Source organism: Glandiceps talaboti, chromosome 18 (assembly GCF_964340395.1).
Source record: "Glandiceps talaboti chromosome 18, keGlaTala1.1, whole genome shotgun sequence".
Lineage (NCBI taxonomy): Eukaryota > Metazoa > Hemichordata > Enteropneusta > Spengelidae > Glandiceps > Glandiceps talaboti.
Genome location: NC_135566.1, coordinates 11,410,632 through 11,430,973, shown reverse-complemented (window position 1 = coordinate 11,430,973; position 20,342 = coordinate 11,410,632). Strand labels below are relative to the sequence as shown.

General features: G+C 33.1%; 1 protein-coding gene across 1 annotated transcript; it reads right to left on the bottom strand.

The window, feature by feature from the left end:
- Window positions 1-2,448: 2,448 nt before the first annotated feature.
- On the bottom strand, window positions 2,449-20,204 carry LOC144449054 (large neutral amino acids transporter small subunit 4-like). The gene is made up of 12 exons (XM_078139465.1): window positions 20,075-20,204; window positions 17,152-17,328; window positions 10,614-10,836; window positions 9,466-9,592; window positions 7,054-7,146; window positions 6,636-6,769; window positions 6,291-6,419; window positions 5,922-6,100; window positions 5,035-5,438; window positions 4,622-4,695; window positions 4,228-4,351; window positions 2,449-3,630 (listed from the first exon to the last, which is right to left on the bottom strand). The coding sequence occupies exons 2-12, from the start codon at window positions 17,309-17,311 to the stop codon at window positions 3,433-3,435; spliced, it is 1,845 nt and encodes a 614-aa protein (XP_077995591.1). The 5' UTR covers window positions 17,312-17,328; window positions 20,075-20,204; the 3' UTR covers window positions 2,449-3,432.
- Window positions 20,205-20,342: the final 138 nt, after the last annotated feature.

Sequence of the window (20,342 nt, the reverse complement as noted above, 5' to 3'; positions counted from 1 at the left end):
GATATGAGGGGGGTCTACCCCATTTCAGGAAATGGGTTACACCACTATCATATATGTACTTCATTTGTCTACCCATCTCCACTGTACTGTAAATAGTCTACCAAACTATACTGTATGTATACGCTAACAGCTCTCCCATTGTCAGTACGTCTCCAAGTCTCCCTCCCTCTTTCTCCTATACTTGCATCTACTCACATGTCACACAAGAATCATACATATTCAAACCGACAAGATCAGTTTGGTTTTATTATTAACTTTTATTTCAAGGTTCACCTTACAAAAAAAAAGTTTGAACAAGAAAGAAAAAGAAGTAACTGTTGATGACAAAAAAAGAGTTAGTGCACAAAAGTAGGAATGATGATTCGGCATAAATTGCAACTTTTTGGGAATGTAGCACAAAAAGACTTCCACAAGCAGACAACATTTAGTATGATCGATCAAGTATTTCATGAGATAGTTGTATATTTACGTTCGGTCAGATTTCATCAAGAACTCATTTATGGAACTTATGTTTTAACCCAGAAGCTGATCAAGCAATGAACTCTTTCATTTAATATACAGAGGTGTAGTAATCTTCCCTACTTTTACAAAATAACTGACAAACACATCCACACTATATTTTTAGATCCTCGTAATAACCACAAAAAATTATCATTTTTCATACACCCTGATATGTACTGTGTATACATCTCTCTCGCTCTAAAATTTGACAAGCATTTTTTGTGAATATCTTAAATTTTGACAAGCATTTTTTTTCAAATTGTGATAACAATAACTCTGCAATTCAAGAAAACATGTCTTTGAGGAATGCAAGTTTGTAAATTTATCTCTAAATTCAAAATAGTGTCTGTATTATGGTCATGCCTTCAAAAATCACATAAAAAGTTGAAACTGAACTTACTATTGTGCCCCAAAACCCATAAAGAAATAAATATTAGACATATAAGCCATGATGAATAAAGGAAACCATATCCTGAGTGACTTTGAGTTCATTCTCTAAACAAAAACATGCCTCTTCTCTTCTTACTTCACAAAAAACATGTCACTTCTTATTTCTGATAAAATATCTATGCACAAGTGTTCTCGGGAAAAAAAAATTGTCTTCTAAAATGTCACTTTTTCAAACACAAGCAAACAAAGACTTTAAAATTGAAACATAAAAATACTGTTTGAAACTTTAAATGGAAAGTTATTTTGGATAAAATTCTTTTTGTCTTACACCGTAATCTCTTTAGATGTATACGTCCAGTGTCAAATTTGACAATATGTACTGTGCGTTCATGGTCACATTTCTACACAAGGAGAAAGCATATAAACTTAGTCTATATTTCTGAATCTAGTACCGAGATAAATTTTTATATAAAATATTCACATGGTATATCTTTGTTTAAAAGAAAACAAGGAATTACAGATTTTTTCTGAATTTACACTTTGTCGGCCATTTTGAATTTATAAAAAGGATAATTTTTACTCTACAACAGCATATGCTGACTGTTAAGTTAACTTTGCAATAATTTTTTTTTAAAGTGAAGTTAGACTTTTTTGTTGCCTTTTAATGAAGTACACACTACAGTAACATTATTACTGAGAAACAATGAAAGGAAATAAAAATACTGTCAATATTAACATTATGGTAAGGGGTCTTTATAAGGTATAGAATGATGGTAAAAATTACCAAACTCTTAACTCATTTTACTTGCAATGTGTGAGAAGATGGTAATTTTTGTCATATCCACCTCCCCACTGTTAATAAGATTATTTAAATATGGTAATGCGCTATGAATAATCACAACAGTATAAATGGTTGTTTTCATCTTTAGCGAAGAAATGCTGTAAGTTTTATATGATGTGTCACACTGTGAACATTGACAATAAAGCTGGTAAAAATCCTTAATAACTGACAAATAGAAGTTAAACAGGAAACATTAAGATTAGCACTCAAGCCTCAAACAACAGTACTCACTTCAAACTGTCTTATTTCACATAAATAACGGTAAAGTATTTGTTTAGAATCATCTTTCATAGTTTTTATCAAATCAAGTTATATATTTCACATCATAATTAGTACCATGGTCATAAATTGTGAACTGATATGGACATATCAATACATAATTTTTATGTTTTATAATTTTTAAGTCTTAGATCTGCTAAATTTGACATGGATTTTCTGTTGTGTGTGTGTGTTTGTGTATATATATATATATATATATATATATATATATATATATATATATATATATATATATATATATATATATATATATATATATATATATATATATATATATATATATATATGTGTGTGTGTGTGTGTGTGTGTATATATATATATATATATATATATATATATATATATATTATGTGAAGTCACATGTATATGTGAAAATGCATGTGTGTGTGTGTGTGTGTGTGTGTGTGTGTGTGTGTGTGTGTGTGTGTGTGTGTGTGTGCATGTGCATATGCATGTGTGAGAGTGTATAATGTGCATGATATCAAGTGCCTGGTGTAATCTTACTCTGTGTGTATCAAACTGTTCTCTGTTCTCCATAATCCTAATCCTTCTACTGATTGAACTCTATCAAGGTCAAGAAGAGTAGATAATTTACAAACCCAAAAGAAAGAACGTTGCTCCTTTAAGAAAGTGTGAAAGAGAGGTAACAAAAAACTTGGACAAGAATACTTAAACATGAAGTGCTTATATGCACACACATACATTTTACTTAATACACACACACACACACACACACACGAACATACATACCTATATTAACACAAACACAGACATGAAGTACACACAAAAAGTGTCTAAAAACTGTACAAAAACGATTTGTAACATGATGACAAACGTTGGCAGACAAACACTACATACAAGAAATAAGTTTATGGCAGCCAACAAGATATACATGTATCTGTGTTCCCTGTATGATCTTGTAGTCATGGGAACGATACCTTCATAAACAAAGTCTGGTATGAAGCACTGTTGAAGGTGTAAATACATTCCAGTCATAAATATACTATAATAAACCTTTTTTGTCTTAAAATTCGAACTGTAAGCCTACAACATTATTTTTTTTTTTACTTTGTTTTGTAAATATATTAATACAATGTACACGATTCAATCCAGACTTTGTTTATGTGGTTTTCTTTCAGATATCCTATCCATAACCCTGTAAACCCCGTGCTTCTATGATGATGCCATCTATCGCTCACAGAACAATAAGTAGAAACCTATGACATAGGCACAAGAGGGGCGACAAGAGGTTCACATCTCTCTACTAGACTGTTGTACCATGTGTATACACAGTCTGCTGAGTCCCAAAGTGTTCACAGTGCACACCAGGTGTACAATGCCACTAATATTCATAACACCAGTGAGTTCATAAATTAAGTATAGCGCCAGGTGGTTTGAACCATGACAGTTGGACATGATGCTCAAACTGCTGCAGGTTCATGTTTCTCATTGAGGAGTGCAACTCTGCTGGGTCGTGAGGTAATGAAGAGTGATTCCGACTCAGATTTTTTCAGTGCCTCCTTTTCCTTGATTTCTTTCGCTACTCTTTTACTGTACCAGAACAGGTAGAATGGCAAGCCATAGTTGAGGAAAGAAAGTGCCAATAAACCAACATTGATCTGCATTAGAAAAGAAGAAATCAGGTTGATTAGATTTTGTGAATTGCATACTTTCTGTTATGTAATATTCACATGTTGATTTCGCTATTGGGCAGTGGTCACAACACCTCTATCATATGAGAAACTTCAACTCATTCCATAGATTTGAATATATCTATCATATTTCCCAGACATTTGTTATTTACTGTACTAAATTTGTTGGTGAACATGTGTTGGGATGTTTCCAGCAAATGTTGTCAATTTGCAAAGCAGATATTGTAATTCCCCAAATTTTGTTTCTCTTTCATTTCATATCTTAGTTTATAAGCAAATATGTTTCCTGGATGATAATAACTGACACGTCATCTATTTATCCAAATCTCCCATTCTTGCAAACCAGAAATGTTATGTCTTCTGTGACACAGATGGTTGCGGATGCGTCTTTGACGGTGTCATAAAGAGGATCTCTTTATCACGATAACTTTTGACTTTACATGTACAGATGAACGTGTTTTACTTTATATCAAGATAACATTTGATATTGAAAACAAGGATGAACCTTTGAAGCCATGATTAATAAACTCATCAGGTTTTGAAACATATAAGACAAAAACTTACATAGAATGGATCTTGATTAAGAGGTCCTTCAATGGCAACAAAGATTGGATACTGTAGTAATGCAAATGTAGCCGATATGAGAGACTGTAAACCAATCAAACCACCTTGTTGTGTAGCTGGATATCTGTAAAGTAAATCACACATCAAGTTAGATTGCAGTGAATTGACTTCGCTATCAAAAAGACAGATTTCAAACAGTGGAATCACCTCACAGAGATTAGATATAGGTTGAAAGTGTGAAAATCAGATGTGATTATAAAGTTTGTTGAACTAAACAGATATAAAAGTTTGTTGACCCCCAAGAAGTCAGGCTTTCCATCACAAATAATGGTTACCATGGTATCATTTTTTTAGGTAGATTTTCTGCTAGTTGCAAATTTGATTCAATACTTACTGTAGTGCGTAGAGAGAACAGACTGCTGAGTGGATAAATCCTCTGATAATTGTATGCAGGACAAAGGTCACAATCTGAAATAAAAATAAAAATTAAACTGAAATTAATTCAAATATATATGAGGTTAAATTTTATACATGAAATGAGCTTGGTGTACAACAAATCAGTACTGGAAATAAATTGAGATATATTTCTCACCAGCTAGGAGTAATTTTTCTGCTTTTGCAAACAATTTCTGGAATCGTAATTGTCACAGTGGTTTGATGGTATTACAATAATGTTGGTGTATTTGGTATCGAGTCATCCTCTTAAATTAATTTTTGGTGGATATGACAATAACTTTTTTTTTTCAGGTGTGAGTAATTATGGATGAACTTATATTGCAGGGAAAGAGAAGATGGACGTGTATTTACCTGTAGTGGTAGAACTGGAATAAGTACCATAACACCAAAGACAATGCAGGCTGTGTTGGTAATCATGAAAGCAATAAATCCATTCCACAGTTTACGAACTTTAATGTCCATTCGTCGTTTCTTCTTTTTAGCACTTTCAGTCGAACTTCCAGATTTGGCAGACTTTTCAGATTTTTCCGACTCCTCTGAATTATCACTCTTGTCCGAGTTGACGGATTTGTTGTCGGAGTCATCAAGAGGAACTTTTTCCTTTTCTTTGGTCTCTTCCTCTGCTTCTTTGCCTTCTTCAACTTCGTCTTTAGGTTTTTTCTGACCTGTCTTCCAATCCATGATGACACCAATCAGAGGACAAGTAACCAAACATAACATTTGCAAGATTCCAAAGATGGATGCATACAAATCAACTGTAAGAAAAATGTCAAATTTTTTTAGAATTATTTTGTGAAATTTTTGTTAATTATTATCGAACAGCAGATTTTTTGTTAGAGTCATAATCTTTACTAGAACTCCACTGCAAGCTCAGACAAGGAGCATTACACACATTTATTTTTTTTTTTCATAAAATCTTTTTGGCTCTTTGAAATCCTTATTTCCTATAGACCAAATGTGGCTTTATCACATTACAGAAGCAAATCACTCGCTAATGAATATGCAGATGTCGACCAATCATTGATAATTTAGGAATTTAGCTCATTTTTTGTTATATTTGTAATTTTTGGTTATATTTGTTCTTTCATTTATTGTATCTTTTTAATAATCCCTTTGATTGTAAAAAAATAAATAAATAAGATGGTGATCTTAGAGATGTATTTGGTACTGCAAATATTACCCTACACAAGTACCAAGTTCAATGCGTATTTGGTTACTGGATATACTGAACTACTTACCAGCTTCAGAATCACCATCCGTAACACCTGTTAACATCTGACTGAGAGAGCCAATGAAGAAGAGAAGACGAAGTTGGGTTATACACAACACGACCAAACTCCACAAGAAGATTGGACTGAAGATTGACTGAAGGAAAGTGGGTCCACGGTTAGCATTCAATTGTAACTGTAGATCCATCCTGCGAAAAAATGAAATAAAGAAATTTCATTAGAAAACATAGGTATGAAAGAAAAACAAATTAACATAATTTTCAGGCACTATACAATTATGCTTTAGCACAAATGAAAGGAAAAGCAAATAAGTCTATGAAATTTCGATGATGTAGCAATTCATATGTTTGAAAGGAATCAGATATGAGGTATACATACTTTGAACTGTACATATCTCCTTGTTTCAACACTTCTCCGGTACTCATTCTTCTGCCAACATTTGATACTCTGCGATAGAATTGCTTTCCTGACACTTTGTTGTCCACTTTCAGGATATTCCAGTGAATTCTGAAAAAAACAGGATTGATTTAGGAACATTAGTATTATTTCCAGAGAGTTGTGATACACAGACTGACTACTCAACACCAAATAAAATAACAATGGTACAAGTAGCATATAGCAACTCTGCTACTACCAATATAATTTTATCTAATAGCGCCCTCTATACAAAAGTTGTAAATTCTTTTGTTTCTGTTGCACAATAATAATGATTGTGATGCTTACCCAAAATCGGCATTATCAGGATCAGGGATTGCTTCCTTGGGTACATTGATGACACAGTTAATCAAGACAAGTGTCACACCAACTGCTAGACCAGTAAACAGCTGTTGTCTGCTTAGACCAAGATCGTACAATGCCTGTAGGAAAGTGTACATATTTGTTTTGTTAATCTTTCATTCCACACAAAAAACTGAGTTTTCAAATTCAAGGTGATTCAAATCGATAAATGTACATATTATTTCAAGCTATTTTTATTGAATTTTCATAATTTCCTTCACAATGAAGTGTTTATCATCTATCTATATAGAGTGAACTTTTGGACCAATTCAGTCAACCTAGTCTGCTGCATCAAACTTTCACAACTACTGAGAGCTCATAAAGGGAGCCCTTTGCAGACGAGAACAGATAAGACAATTATTACCTTCATGAGGGGAAACAGGATGGCAGATGATGCATAGGCGCCGATACAAAGACTGATGATGGTAGATCTCTTGTTTCCAAATAAATTAGATATCTGTTGAAATACAAAATACAAATTTAATATCAAATGATTCAATATGATTCAATTCAGGATAATATTATAAAATTATGAAATATTTCCAGAAATTGGTGATATGAAAAAACTATGAAAATTATGAATGAAAGATGATTCTGTCATTTCACTGTGCCACGAAAGTTATCAATATCCATTTATTTTTCACTTGACCTCTGACCTTTGCATGGAGAAAGCTACCTTAGTCAGCATTCAAATCTCTTTTTCAACCACATGAGGGCACACTTTTCAGTTAACTAGAAAACTAAATTACATCCTTCGTAATATCTACACATAAAATATCTAATCTGTAGGTACATACATTTTGTTCTTATAGGACACATTTTTCTCACAAAATAATGTTATCTGTGTTTTAGTTTATCATTTGTGGGTGAAATTCCCATAAAGGTCAGTTTATCGTGTCAAAAATGTAAACATAAAATTTCTAACTGTAGGGGCCAATTTATTGAAAGGACAAACCTTGCAACTGAAATATCTACTCATTAAAATGTTAACTTTGTAGGTTACGCATAAATTGTGTTGTATTCACGTGCTGATTTTACATATTCATTTTTTTTTTTGACAACATGATGCAATCTTTTATTTTAGTATTCAAGGCAGACCTGAATCTTCCGTGTTTCTAGGCAACCAAGGCAATAGATTAAATCTCTTGAGACAGATGACTGTCTTAAAGTAATTTAACGAGGACACTAAGATGACTAAGATTTTGTCTAGCCAGACTTTTGTAGCTTAAATAATCGGTGATGTTGGTGAATTGCATGAATATAAATGTCACCCCGTCAGCTGTAAAGTAGACTGTATTCATTTGCACAGAATGTAGGAAAATTCCACTGAAGTGATTTCCGTCATTGTACATCTACAGGAAAAATTTGACTTAAACGAGAGACACAAATTTCCATCACTGCAAATATCTACGCCCGGTGCAATAATACTTTACAATTTATTATAATATTAAGTAGTGTTAATTTCATTGATTAACTTATTTTGAAAATTGCCTCTGCCAACACCTATTGTTTAAATTTTAATATCATATTTTTTGTAATATTTCATGGTTATGAATATGAAGTGGTTAATAAATCTAGAGTGACAGATTTCAACACTGAAAAGGAGATCTTAGTAACAGATGTTTTGTCATTCATAACTGAATGTTTTACATTGATAAAGTACAACTATATTGACCAATGCTGTCAAATACAGGTGATATACACAGTTGTTGCATACATATTAATATCACTTTATGTCAGACTGTGACAGACTACATGCTGATGCTCACGTTAGCTTTCTGTAATACCAAATAAGGTGTCTATATGTCAAGAAGTAGTCATAAGAATTGAACAAACAAACAAACAAAACAAAACCAATCACAACCCATACAACAAGCTATTGTTGTATGTACATATATACCAATGCCTTCGTAGTAGGATCAGTATATATTAACCTTTGAACAATATAAGGGGTGTGTCATATTCTTTAAACAAAATTTGAATAAATGGTATTTATATAGTTATATATATCTTTTTTTCACTACATATATACTAGCTGACATAACACTATTTCATTTAGTAATTTAACCAGTTGATGAACACAGTTGATGAATGGTCATTTTGAAGTCACATTATACTGTGGTTTATCAGGACAAAGATTCAAATATACGTACACAGACTAGAGTCACTAATGACAGATATTTACAAATACAGACATTGAACAAGGGGTACTCATAAAGTGTAGAGTTTACAAGGTATGTCAGATCTATATATCAGATATACTCCTATTTCTTTAAATGTGAAGTACTTCTAATAAACAACACAATTAATGTATGTGTTATATTTCACATAGTCTAGTGACTAGCCATTGGGTTTGAATCTGAAGATATCTTCACGCCGTCTAGCTAAATGCCAAATCATGAACTAACGGTTGTTGGCACACAAATGAGTAATCCCCCAACCGTTAGAATGACATAAAAAGCACCGAAATGTACCATATTGGATTCAAACCCAACGACTAATCTCCAGACTGTATTTTTACAGTGCTTGTGATAGACTCAAGGATTCTTTGTTGTGTAAACTCCATTACGTATTTAGCTAATTTGCATATAATTATGAATATTTGAGTCCATACATGTTAGTGGTTTTAGGACAAACTTACACTACTAGTAACTTACATATCATAAAGTTTTAGTATGTTAGTGAAATTATATGAAAATTAGCAGTGAAGCTCATTTGCATGAATAGTTGCTCATTTGCATGAATAATTGCTCATTTGCATGAATAATAGCTGTACCTGTAAAGATGTAAATAATATGGTAATTCCACCAACACCGTTGAGTGAGACAGCTGGAAACAGTAGCCATGGAGTCGTCGTTGGACCGGAAAACCCAAACAAAATGCATGACATACAAAACAAGATGCTGCAAATACAAAGATGGAGATACAATTGTAACCATGGTAGCAGATGTTATACAATTGAAATTTTTTTATGGTAATGAAGTGGTCATGTTGGAGCACAACAATTTTCCCTAAAAAGCTTGTTGGTGGATATATACATACTGACATACAGAGACAGACAGACAGACAGACAGACAGACAGACAGACAGACAGACAAGGGCAAGACAGGCAGGCATGCAGTTAGAGACTCTGGACTTTAAAGGTGAAAAATCAATTTAAAGCAGGTGAGAAAACACAAAGTTGTGCAGATGTGTTACTAACTCCCCTATACTTCTTACTCTTTGGAATAATCCTTCCATTTTCGATACAAGATTAGGATTATACCACTTCAGAAGGCAGGGGTGAACCAGAACAATAGTGAGAAAGGCGTCTAAGCAGGCGAGGTGTCATGGAGGTGAATAAATGTTGCAATATTTCAAACAGAACCTCCATAAGGATATCGTACCTGGAAAGATGTGAAAATTGTACAGACACCGCCAATGCCAAGAAATGCAATTGCAGGGAATAGTAAAACTGAGGCAGTTTCTGTGTTTGCATATCCCATAATTAAACATCCTGCACCATAAAACACACTGGAAGAATAACAGGATAGTGTTTAAAGAGGTAAAGAAATTAAAAAAAAAATTGAAAGATGAAAGTCAAGTGGTTAGTTCTAGAAGTTGGAAGTATTAGGTGCAAGGATAGTTGCCAGGATTATTACATTCAATGTTAGTAGGAAATGCTTTTAACAACAATAAGAATATTGTGCACAGAGTATGGAATAAAGTTACAAAGTAGAAAATAAAGTTACAAAGTACGGAATAAAGTCACAGGGAAAGGATTAAGGTAAGGATCATTTACGCTGCATTCACACATTTAACACTTTCAAACATCCCCATTTTACAAGACTATCATCGTAATTTTGACCATCATTTTTTTCCAATATTTTCCTTCATTTCTGTTGGGTTTTTTTTTTTTACAGTGAAGAGGAAATATTCCCTTACCACCCAATTATCCTGAGAATCCTGGAACCAAACTTATCCATAGCCATTCCAATTGGGAAAGTCATTCCACTGAGAAGGAAAGAGCCGACTGTAAAGGCTAAATTCAGTTGTTTTTCCTGTTCTGAACATCCGGCAGAAGTTTCGTCATAAGTTGAATTGCTGGTAATATTAAATCCTGTTTCGTTGCCAAAGAGAGTCCAGTTGCCAAAACTGTAGTCATCACCTGGAATAAAAATGTCAAATGTAAGAGGTTGGAATTTTGCACTGGAAAAAATCCCCCACCCAAAAACAAACAAACAAACAAACAAACAAACAAACAAACAAACAAAACATAATGTGAGACTCCATTACTATTAATTCTATTGACATAATTCAATGGATAAGAAATTGCTGATTTATGAACCTAGATTCAAAGAAAAGACTTCTATTATTTAAACTTTATGCATAATTTTGTCAGCACATTATTGTAAGTGGAGAGGGATGTACTTCAAGCATATCTTTTAATCTGAATTCAAAAAGTGTTTACAACAGCTATATCTGCTTCAGAGCTTGAGTTAATAAGACCATAAAGATATCACCCAATCATGGCAACATATACCCTCATAAATCTTAGCCAAAGACTGGGTTGGGTGTCCATTGTTGGAGATGGTACTGGGGAGTATGACCAAAGTTTAAAAGTGGTTTATTGGTGACCAGACTGTAGACCACTTCAAAGGTAGATAACAAACGGAAATGTTTGCCCTTCTTGACATTATTTTAAAACTGTTTAGATAGAGAGTCCAACGATACTTTATCATTGTACAATAACAAATAGGTGAATAAAGTTGAATCAAGTTGATTTAAGGATGATAATCATGAAGTCATTTCTATAATCCCAAGTTTGCATTTCGGTGAGAAAATTCAATTGAAACAAATAACTTTACTTAATCTTTACTATGAATTAGTAAAAATGAAACATGGCATTTTGCGTACATTTTTTCAATCAAGCAACGAGAATGAACCACTTTTGTTAAAATTGCGGATGTTTAGCTTTCCAGGCAGTGAACATTTTACAACTGTTTTCATCATGATGATTGAGCATAAAAAGTGTTTCTGCATACTAGCAATGAAAAGTGGAGTGGAATGATTACTGACTGCCAGTAAAAAGGAGGAATTGGGGTAATAAATTTGAATATGTAGGCCAGGTGAGTTTTGAAATCAGGTGATATTTTGCAGGGTAATGTGGTACTTCCCTGGATGTCCAGGTACCTGTAAGGGTACATGGAAACACCTAATGAAATAGATCAAATACAGGCTTGGGTTCATAGCTAGGACACAACATAAACTATTTAATGATAACAGGGCTTGACATTCCATGGTTGTGTTTACTAGTCTCCATCAGGCCTGCCTATTACATGTAAAGTACATGCTCCTCTTCTCCCCCCCCCCCACCTATTACACGTCGAACCTCACATTACTGACAATTAGTCTAGTGCTGTTTATTTCACTGAATCTATCAGATCTCTCTTTTAATTGGTTTGAGACTGACTGACTAACAATCATCAGAACTGTGCAATTAACACAATTAAAATCTCTATCTAATTATTTATTCATACACAGCACCCTAAAAGTCACATAAATATAACATATCTGAATAAAATATCACAAGCAAGAAAAGCAGCAAAATGAACATTAATGCAAATATCTGAAGAAAAATATGTATTGATAACTATTAGACAGATTTCATCTATTAAACTGATTAACATGAACTCATTCCAAAGATGCTGACACACAGATATCAAGATACTTATAAAGACAGAAAGTATGTCCACAACACTGATTGGCTTAAAGTTACTTTGCCTCATTAAATATTCATAAATTTGAAATCCATATTCAGAAGTTGGTTGATACAATGCCAACAACGATTACTATTCCGTGTAACAGGTCAAAGTTCACCTCACTGTGATATACAAATTTTTCGGGAAGGACTTCATGCGTCTTTTCAAATGATATTCAAATCACGTGAATTCTAAACAGTTTCATGTATTTTTGCAAATTAATACGTTTCATTTTGCTGAATTTTTTATCTACTGTTTTACCGACTGTGATTCAGTCATTGCTTAAAGTCCAAATAAGGTGGTATTATTGTTGATATCTTTATGAAGGTCATCCTATTGTAGTTGTAGATTTATCTATCTCTTACATAATGTTACTGCATATTTAGGTACAACTGTATCTGATATTAGATAGTTGAAATTCACGTACGTCATCAAGGGATAGTTTTCTGAATGAAATAAACAAGATGGAGAAACATGGCATATGGCGTGATGTGCTGATTACTAAACTTTAGCTATGTAAACAGTCCGTGTGCAGGTAAACATCATATCTGATAAGTGCCTCGTGTATTAACACACATTGTGTCAGGTGGTCAAAAGTTTGTTGACAGGTAGGTACCAAACTTGGACACTGTCATTTTTTCATCAAGTTTTCTCAATGCTTATGGATGGTGAATCAACAATGATTTAAAAAACTCCAATTTTCAATTTTTAATTTCCCAAGCGGAAATGTGATCAAAATCTGTCAAATGAACATGTGTTTGAGTGAGTGTTGGAAGAGATTGAGAGAAAGAGATCACAATGTAGTGAAGTTGTTGAGATGTTATCAAGCTATTTACTCCTTGGGATAAAGTAATTTCTTCAAAATTAAAAATTTTCACGACAAAAAGACTACATCTATGATGAAAAAGTTACTTTGTACTGAATTAGCAATGCATATTGCTGGCATATCTATGTGGTCAGGCGATATTACAAGTATCAAAATTGTTGCCAGTGTTTTTCCTCTCTGACACAGAAATATAGTTAAACAAATAATGTTGGATCAGATATCATTTAGATATGAACAAGAACAAGGTGAAAACAAGCCAACAACTAAGACAAAATAATCGATCATTTTTTAAAAAATATTTGTACATTCAGACAAGATAGAACAGAATAACAAACAATCGAACACAACAAAATTTATTATGTCCTTGACTGATGTTTGTACATTTCATATTTGCATATGATAGTAGAACAAACAAACAAACAAAAAACCAACCATAACAAAATCCATCTGTTTTGGGGTTTTTTGACAGATAGGGCCGACAATTTTTTTTTTTTGCTGACATGACAGTTTTTCATGCTGCATGTGGTACCTATAATCTCCTTGTACCTGCGTCAGTACTTTGGTACTATGACATAAAAAAGCTTTGTGAAAAGATTTGATGGCAACATATTTTGATGGATTTATTGATATAAAAAAAAGAATTTTTTTATACATGTATTTCATTTCTCATTATGTATGCAAGCATTCCATCACCATCTGAAATCAGATCAATGCATTAGTCACTCCCTACAATATAGTTGTTAGCGGCCACAATATTTTATCAAAAATATTCAAACATCATCCTGGAGTAAAAATATTGACGAGTTTTTCAATGACAGAAAATGGATAACAGATTTGCTTTTTTTCAATGAAAATAAAAGTAAAATTCTACATTAGAGATTATACATTTGCTTTTTCTTGATATATACTAATTCTGTAATGTTGAATGAATTTGTCTGAAACCAGAAATCCTTTACACAAATATCAACATCCAAATTGTATTTTTTCAGTTTTAAGTTTTGATAAGAATGACTTTTCTAGATCTTTCACTTCTTGTGAAATATACCATTGAATTTGTGTACCTTGCATGCGAATTCATTTCAGAAATGTTTTTGTTTTATTTTGTTCTGTTTTGTTTAGTATATATTCAGTTATATATGTACAAATGAATTAAGCATGTCACCTATTGTGGTGTACATATTTCAGTTACCTATAAAATCATAATCTATTTTTTAAAATTCCAATGTATTGTTATACCTTGCATCATGAGTTATACATTATTCATAGCTTTTAAGTTTACAATATATTAAACCTTACCTCTCACATCCCCACCCCCTCACCCACCCCACTCAAAGGTTTATTTTGACTAAACCACCAATTTCTTGTAACTTTTTATGTATTATGCAACAAATTTACACAGACATGCAGCAGTTCGAAGATTGATATTGGTTATTCCATTATTGTGTAGACAGGACATATTGTTGTTAATGCAAACAAGGCAGACAAAGACAGAGACAGAGACGAGATTTACTGGTCATTTACAAACACAAATGGAAGCATCATATCACTAATGAGGGATAGAATTTAAAATCATGAATTTTTTTTAAAATTTAATCACATAAAATCTAGTTAATTGATTTCCTAAGTGATTTGTAGAATTGTGCTATTAGTGAAAACACGTAATAACTAATGGCATGATGGCATTATATAACTTTTCAATATATTTGTTACGGAATCTCTCATAATAATCTCAATGTATCTGGTCATTGACATTTAGTCTCTATCAATCCATTAGTCTACAGTTTGCACTAGCTGTTTTCTCAACAGAATCAGACAGCAGGCATATCTGGGCTAAGTAGCAAGCCATTAGCATTAACAGCAGAGAACACATCTTTTTTTTGTGTTTAATGACAGCCAATAAGGAATCCATCATGTGGTATAAGAAGTCGTAGAGTCACAATTTTATACATCAGCACGCAAGACTGCAGACTCCATTAACACCTTCTCACTATAGTCTGCATTGATGTACTGGTCATTTTATCCATTACTATGGCTACACATTTCTAGACAATTTGAATTCTTGGTTTCTAGACAATTTGAATTAGCATAGGAACTAGACAATGAAAATCTCTGTAAGATTAGTAAAAATTCTTCATTTCTCAAGATTTCTTTATTTAAGTCATATGGGAGAATTGCACAATGAAAATCTTGCTTTTTTTCCCTCTCCCCATGCAGTTAAGGTATTTAACCAAAATAAAATAAAAATTTGATTAGATTGCAAATATGCATATATATATATATATATATATATATATATATATATATATATATATATATATATATATATATATATATATATATATATATATATATATATATATATATATATATATATATATATATATATATATATATATATATATATATATATATATATATAGATAGATAGATACATGCATAGACAGGTACACTGTTTGCAAGCAGAACTAAACAAAATGTGTGATCATGCATCTACAAAGTCTCATCATTGTTAAAGATTTAATGAAACAAGCATGTATAGATGTGTATGACAGACAGCTATAGATAATTATACTGACATAATCTATCATAGAATCCAGATTGAGACATACTGGTTTTGGGCCAAAAGACAACAATGTCTAGTCAAATTAATCGATTATTTGATATTGATCAATCAACTGTTCTGACTATAGCTACTATCTGAAGTACCTAGGTTGGTGCTAATGTGCATTATATGATTTACAGATAGCATTGTTTTAAAGGAGTAAAATTGGCCTGGTAATTTCAGTGGCCTCTTCAGCTGATTTTTAGATTAGATAATTGATAAATGTGAACGAAACATGTGGGATAATAAACTAACATCCAACAATGTTGTCAGTTGGTCAGAGGAGGGGGGGGGGTCGCTATGGCAATCTAACTATGTGATAGGCAGATGAATGCATTATATACATTAGCTCTTTGTTTATATTCAATCAAGTGGATAGTTCAATGATGAACTGAAGAACAGATTTGTTTATCTACAACTTCTATAAGGCATACATGAAAACATCTTTTTTATCATCAACTTTTTTTTATCCTGTCATGAAGCAGTTGGAGATAAATTGGACTTTTCTCAAAGAACCAATCAGTTGTTGTTAGGTAATACAGGATTATAAATTTTTATCTTAAGGTCGTACACGTACTACGCATACTCACGTGACTGTCCATATGTATTAAGTTTGAAAGTGTCAATCTTTTTTATAAATATAATCAGTATTAAATATTTTTCAAGTTTTATGTGTTCACATTTTAAAATTGATATTTGTTCCGATAGTAGTTTCATTAGAAGTATGTAAATATTTTGTACATTCAATCCAGACATGTGATTCTTCTAGACTGATAAGACACTCTCAGCGGTTGAGTTGTGTATTTGTTGTTGATTACAAATAGTCAAAATAAACATTGGAGTTTTAGTACTGATTGCAAGATGTAAATAATACGCTATCTTGTTATTTACAAATTGACTAAGCAGACAAGAATGTAACTTATGTGATTTCAACTAGCTACACAACTCAACAAAATAAATGTGAATATTCTAGCAACTTGATTCTTCAAAATAAATATGTATCATCGTCATAAACCAGTCATAGTCCAAGACGCACTCTCAAGATATTTTGCAATGTCGCGATAGAAATATCAGCTTTGCCTTGCAACTCCGAGAATGACTTACATTATACTCAATTTGAGTGTACCATCGGTGATATATTTCAATAGTTCCAAAGTTAACTTAAAATTGAGACACAACTATTTTGATCTACACTTTTGCCTCAATTGAATTTTTTTTCTTTTCTTCTTTTTCTGAAAGGATTTCCGAGTCAATTTTAAGTGATATTAATTATTAAATAAAAGTTTGACTTACTGTCTTCACACAAGTTGCCATAAAAGTTTTCAGCCCGAAGTATAAGTAATAAAGATCCCCATCCAAGGAGTACCGCAGAAAAGAATAGATTTTCCACAATGACGTTAGTTCCTACCAACCAGTATCTCCTTTGCTTAGCTGTATATAATGAAGGTGCCATGTTGCTGACTTAACCCGCTGAAACAAAATGACAAAATGTTAATCATTTCACTTATAATATTGATACATATGTGAGTATAACGATAGTAAAATTACATTTTTTAAAAATATTTTAAACAAAAGAAACCCTTTACCATTGACCAGGATCGCACTATTCATGGTCATAAACTACAGACTTGTATAGCAAACAAAAAGTACAATCACCTTGGGTAAACGGATTTTTTTTTTAACTTCTCAAAATTGAACAAAGAAAGTTCAGAAATGTTTGAGGAAGAAAGAGGGAGAACGATTTATCTTTGTGTTTTCTACAAGTTGAAATCTTTCCCTAGTATGGTCATCTACTTGTATAGCCGTTTACAACAATGGCCTTTGTGACGAATTGCCATTCTCTGTTTAATTTATGCGGGTTTTACTTTTTTGCCATACATGGACAACCCTCGTCGACGTCACTTCTTAGCTAGTGGAGTTAGGCAAAAACTGTTTCAGAGTTAGGCATGCGTTTTATAACGAGTGAACAATGGCAAGGTCAGCAGTGTGTGTCACATGACGACTTGTTTGTTTCACCCGCTCAATAGAGCATACGAAACCTTCATTGTCACGTTCTGGCCTCTAAAATTTGAAAATGAATCTAAAATTGTCAATAAAATAAAATATTGTTCCCCACGTTTTTTTTAAAGTATCAAAACTATCTGTCAAATATTTCATACAAAGGGCTATGCATTGACCATGCCTAATATCATATCATCAGCAGGTGGTTTTTTATTCTTTATTTTGTTTTTCTCTAATCCAACATTAAAATTAAACCAACTTCTAAATTAATAAACCCTGTTTTATTTACTTGGTAAGGTTCTACAACGTCAACATATCTTTGTCTCTTTGTTTCAATAGTTTTCTGTTTGTTTAATCATATCGCGGATATACTTAATATTTAGTAGCTAAACATCTCCTGATCGCGTTCATTTCACTTGCGAAGTTGTGATTGGCTGAAGCGAGAGTTGTTTTTCCCAACCCTGGTTTGAAATTGAAACAGCATACTGCATGTACTGTCGCTATTGACAACAAAAGGTGTGAGTGATCGATCGGGTTTTAACCAGTTCTAAAGATATGAATTATTCATGAACTTGGTCAACGTCACGTCCAAGTTGATAGACGTGTACAGTAAGTATAGTCATCATTGTCCACCGACCAGCAGCAATTAAAGAAATGTGTCAGATAGCAGGGATGTAAAAAAAAACAATGCGGAACAATACCGTCGAAGTAAAACCACAAAGAATATTATTTTCGCGAAAAATTACTATGGTCGTATCCGGAGTCGCTATCATTCTTATATTACTGTGAAACGGCAAATTATTGTATGAAAATTAGATGAAGTTGCGCAGTAAGATTATGATTTTCCAAACCTGTACGCAGGTAACTTCTTAGTAATAAATATGTTGATAGCTAGTCGCTCATAACTAGTATAAGTAATACGAAAAAATGCAGATTTCGGCTTTGGCCTTTGTTTAACATCGTTGCAATACATCGTCACATGTGCACAATTGAATGTATACCATACAATACATGTTTTGACGTTCTTGCTTCCGATTTCGCAACGCAAGTACGAAGTAGGCGGTTTTTGTTCAATTCATTGAATGGAGCATTTACATTATCTTTGTTATCCAGGTTAAAAAACTAATCACTGCGTTCGAATGACGAAGTTAAAAACACTATTGTCTGTCCTGGCCGATAACCTTTCCGTGTATTTGGAAAAGGAAATTCATATTGTAAATGGTCCTTTTAAAAAATAAAGAAACCTGTCTTACGATCTCAACAATACGATGGTTGAACGGTACGTAGGTATGTTCCTAACAGTTGAACGCCCACGAAACAGCTGATCGGATGAGTCATACACGGACTTCTGTTTAGCGAAACTAAACTCGACTACCATGCCATCGGGGTTGTCAGCGCAGCGTATCGCAGATACACTATTCTCCATCCCTTCAAGCTAGGAGATAGTCATTCAATCGCGATATAAGTTTACTGTGTTTCATTGGAATTAAAAGACAAAGAAATTTCGGGCTTTGTTTCTCTCACTACGTTTTTAGCCCAAAGTATCTTATTTTGTCTATGCAACAAAAAGCGGTATAACATTACACGTAATATTGCGTCAGATGTAGTCATCTACCCAGCACATGTAGTGCATACATATACATATGTCTATACCTTTGTACTCTAGCACCCGTACACAACGACACAGTGATATCGCAAAAATTTTGCCGTCGTTCAAATGATGTTGAAGTAAATGATAAGGGTTGTCCCGGACATTTAGTCGGAACCACTGCGCTTGAATTTACACGTGGTCGGGCTTCGTACACACGACTTTCTCACAGCCAGTGCCTGATTATAAAGCCGCTGATTGTGCAAAGTCGAGCGATGTTTACGCAATCGCTCCGTCCGTCCTTCAAGTTGCATTGAACACGGAAAACGTGTGATTATCTCCGAGTCCATCATGGTCTACATTTACTGAAATCTATAAAGAGCTGAATTCACAAATAATATATACAAACTAATTTCAAAGCAAAATTACTATGAAATGATCAAGTTCAGCGCATTTTGACAAAATTAAAAAAAAATACATCGGAAAAAAAGGTATTGTGCTCCCGACATTGCCTATGACAGTTAACATGTATAAAAGCTCAGCTGTCAAACGGTCGCGATAGTTTTTTAGAAATGGTAAAAGGGAACATGAAAATATAATTATTTAAAATAATAATACTATACTCACCTGCAAAATAAAATCTTCTGCAGTATTTTCAATAGAAGGTAGCGATCGTTCTTTGTGTTCGCTTACCGATGTTACCAGACCCACACTGTTCACTCGGTCGTCGTCAGCTCGTGAGTGCGGCTATACTCAACAGCCAGCTGATCTATCAGCTGATGAAATCTCCCAGCTGTTTAATGTTTATTCATGAGTCGCGTGGCTTTTGGGGGTGTGTGCTATTGTTCGTCTTATCTCATTGTTGTATTGACCAATCACGTAGCTTCATTCTGAC

Bases quoted from the DNA above. Each gene is read 5' to 3' on its own strand.
- LOC144449054 (XM_078139465.1), bottom strand. From the start codon at position 17,311: ATGGCACCTTCATTATATACAGCTAAGCAAAGGAGATACTGGTTGGTA. The intron at 6,770-7,053 runs GTAATAATTGTC...ACTTTCCTACAG, and splicing joins TCCTGTTTCCCCTCATGAAG to GCATTGTACGATCTTGGTCT. The intron at 4,352-4,621 runs GTAAGTATTGAA...TTTACTTTACAG, and splicing joins TGTTCTCTCTACGCACTACA to ATATCCAGCTACACAACAAG.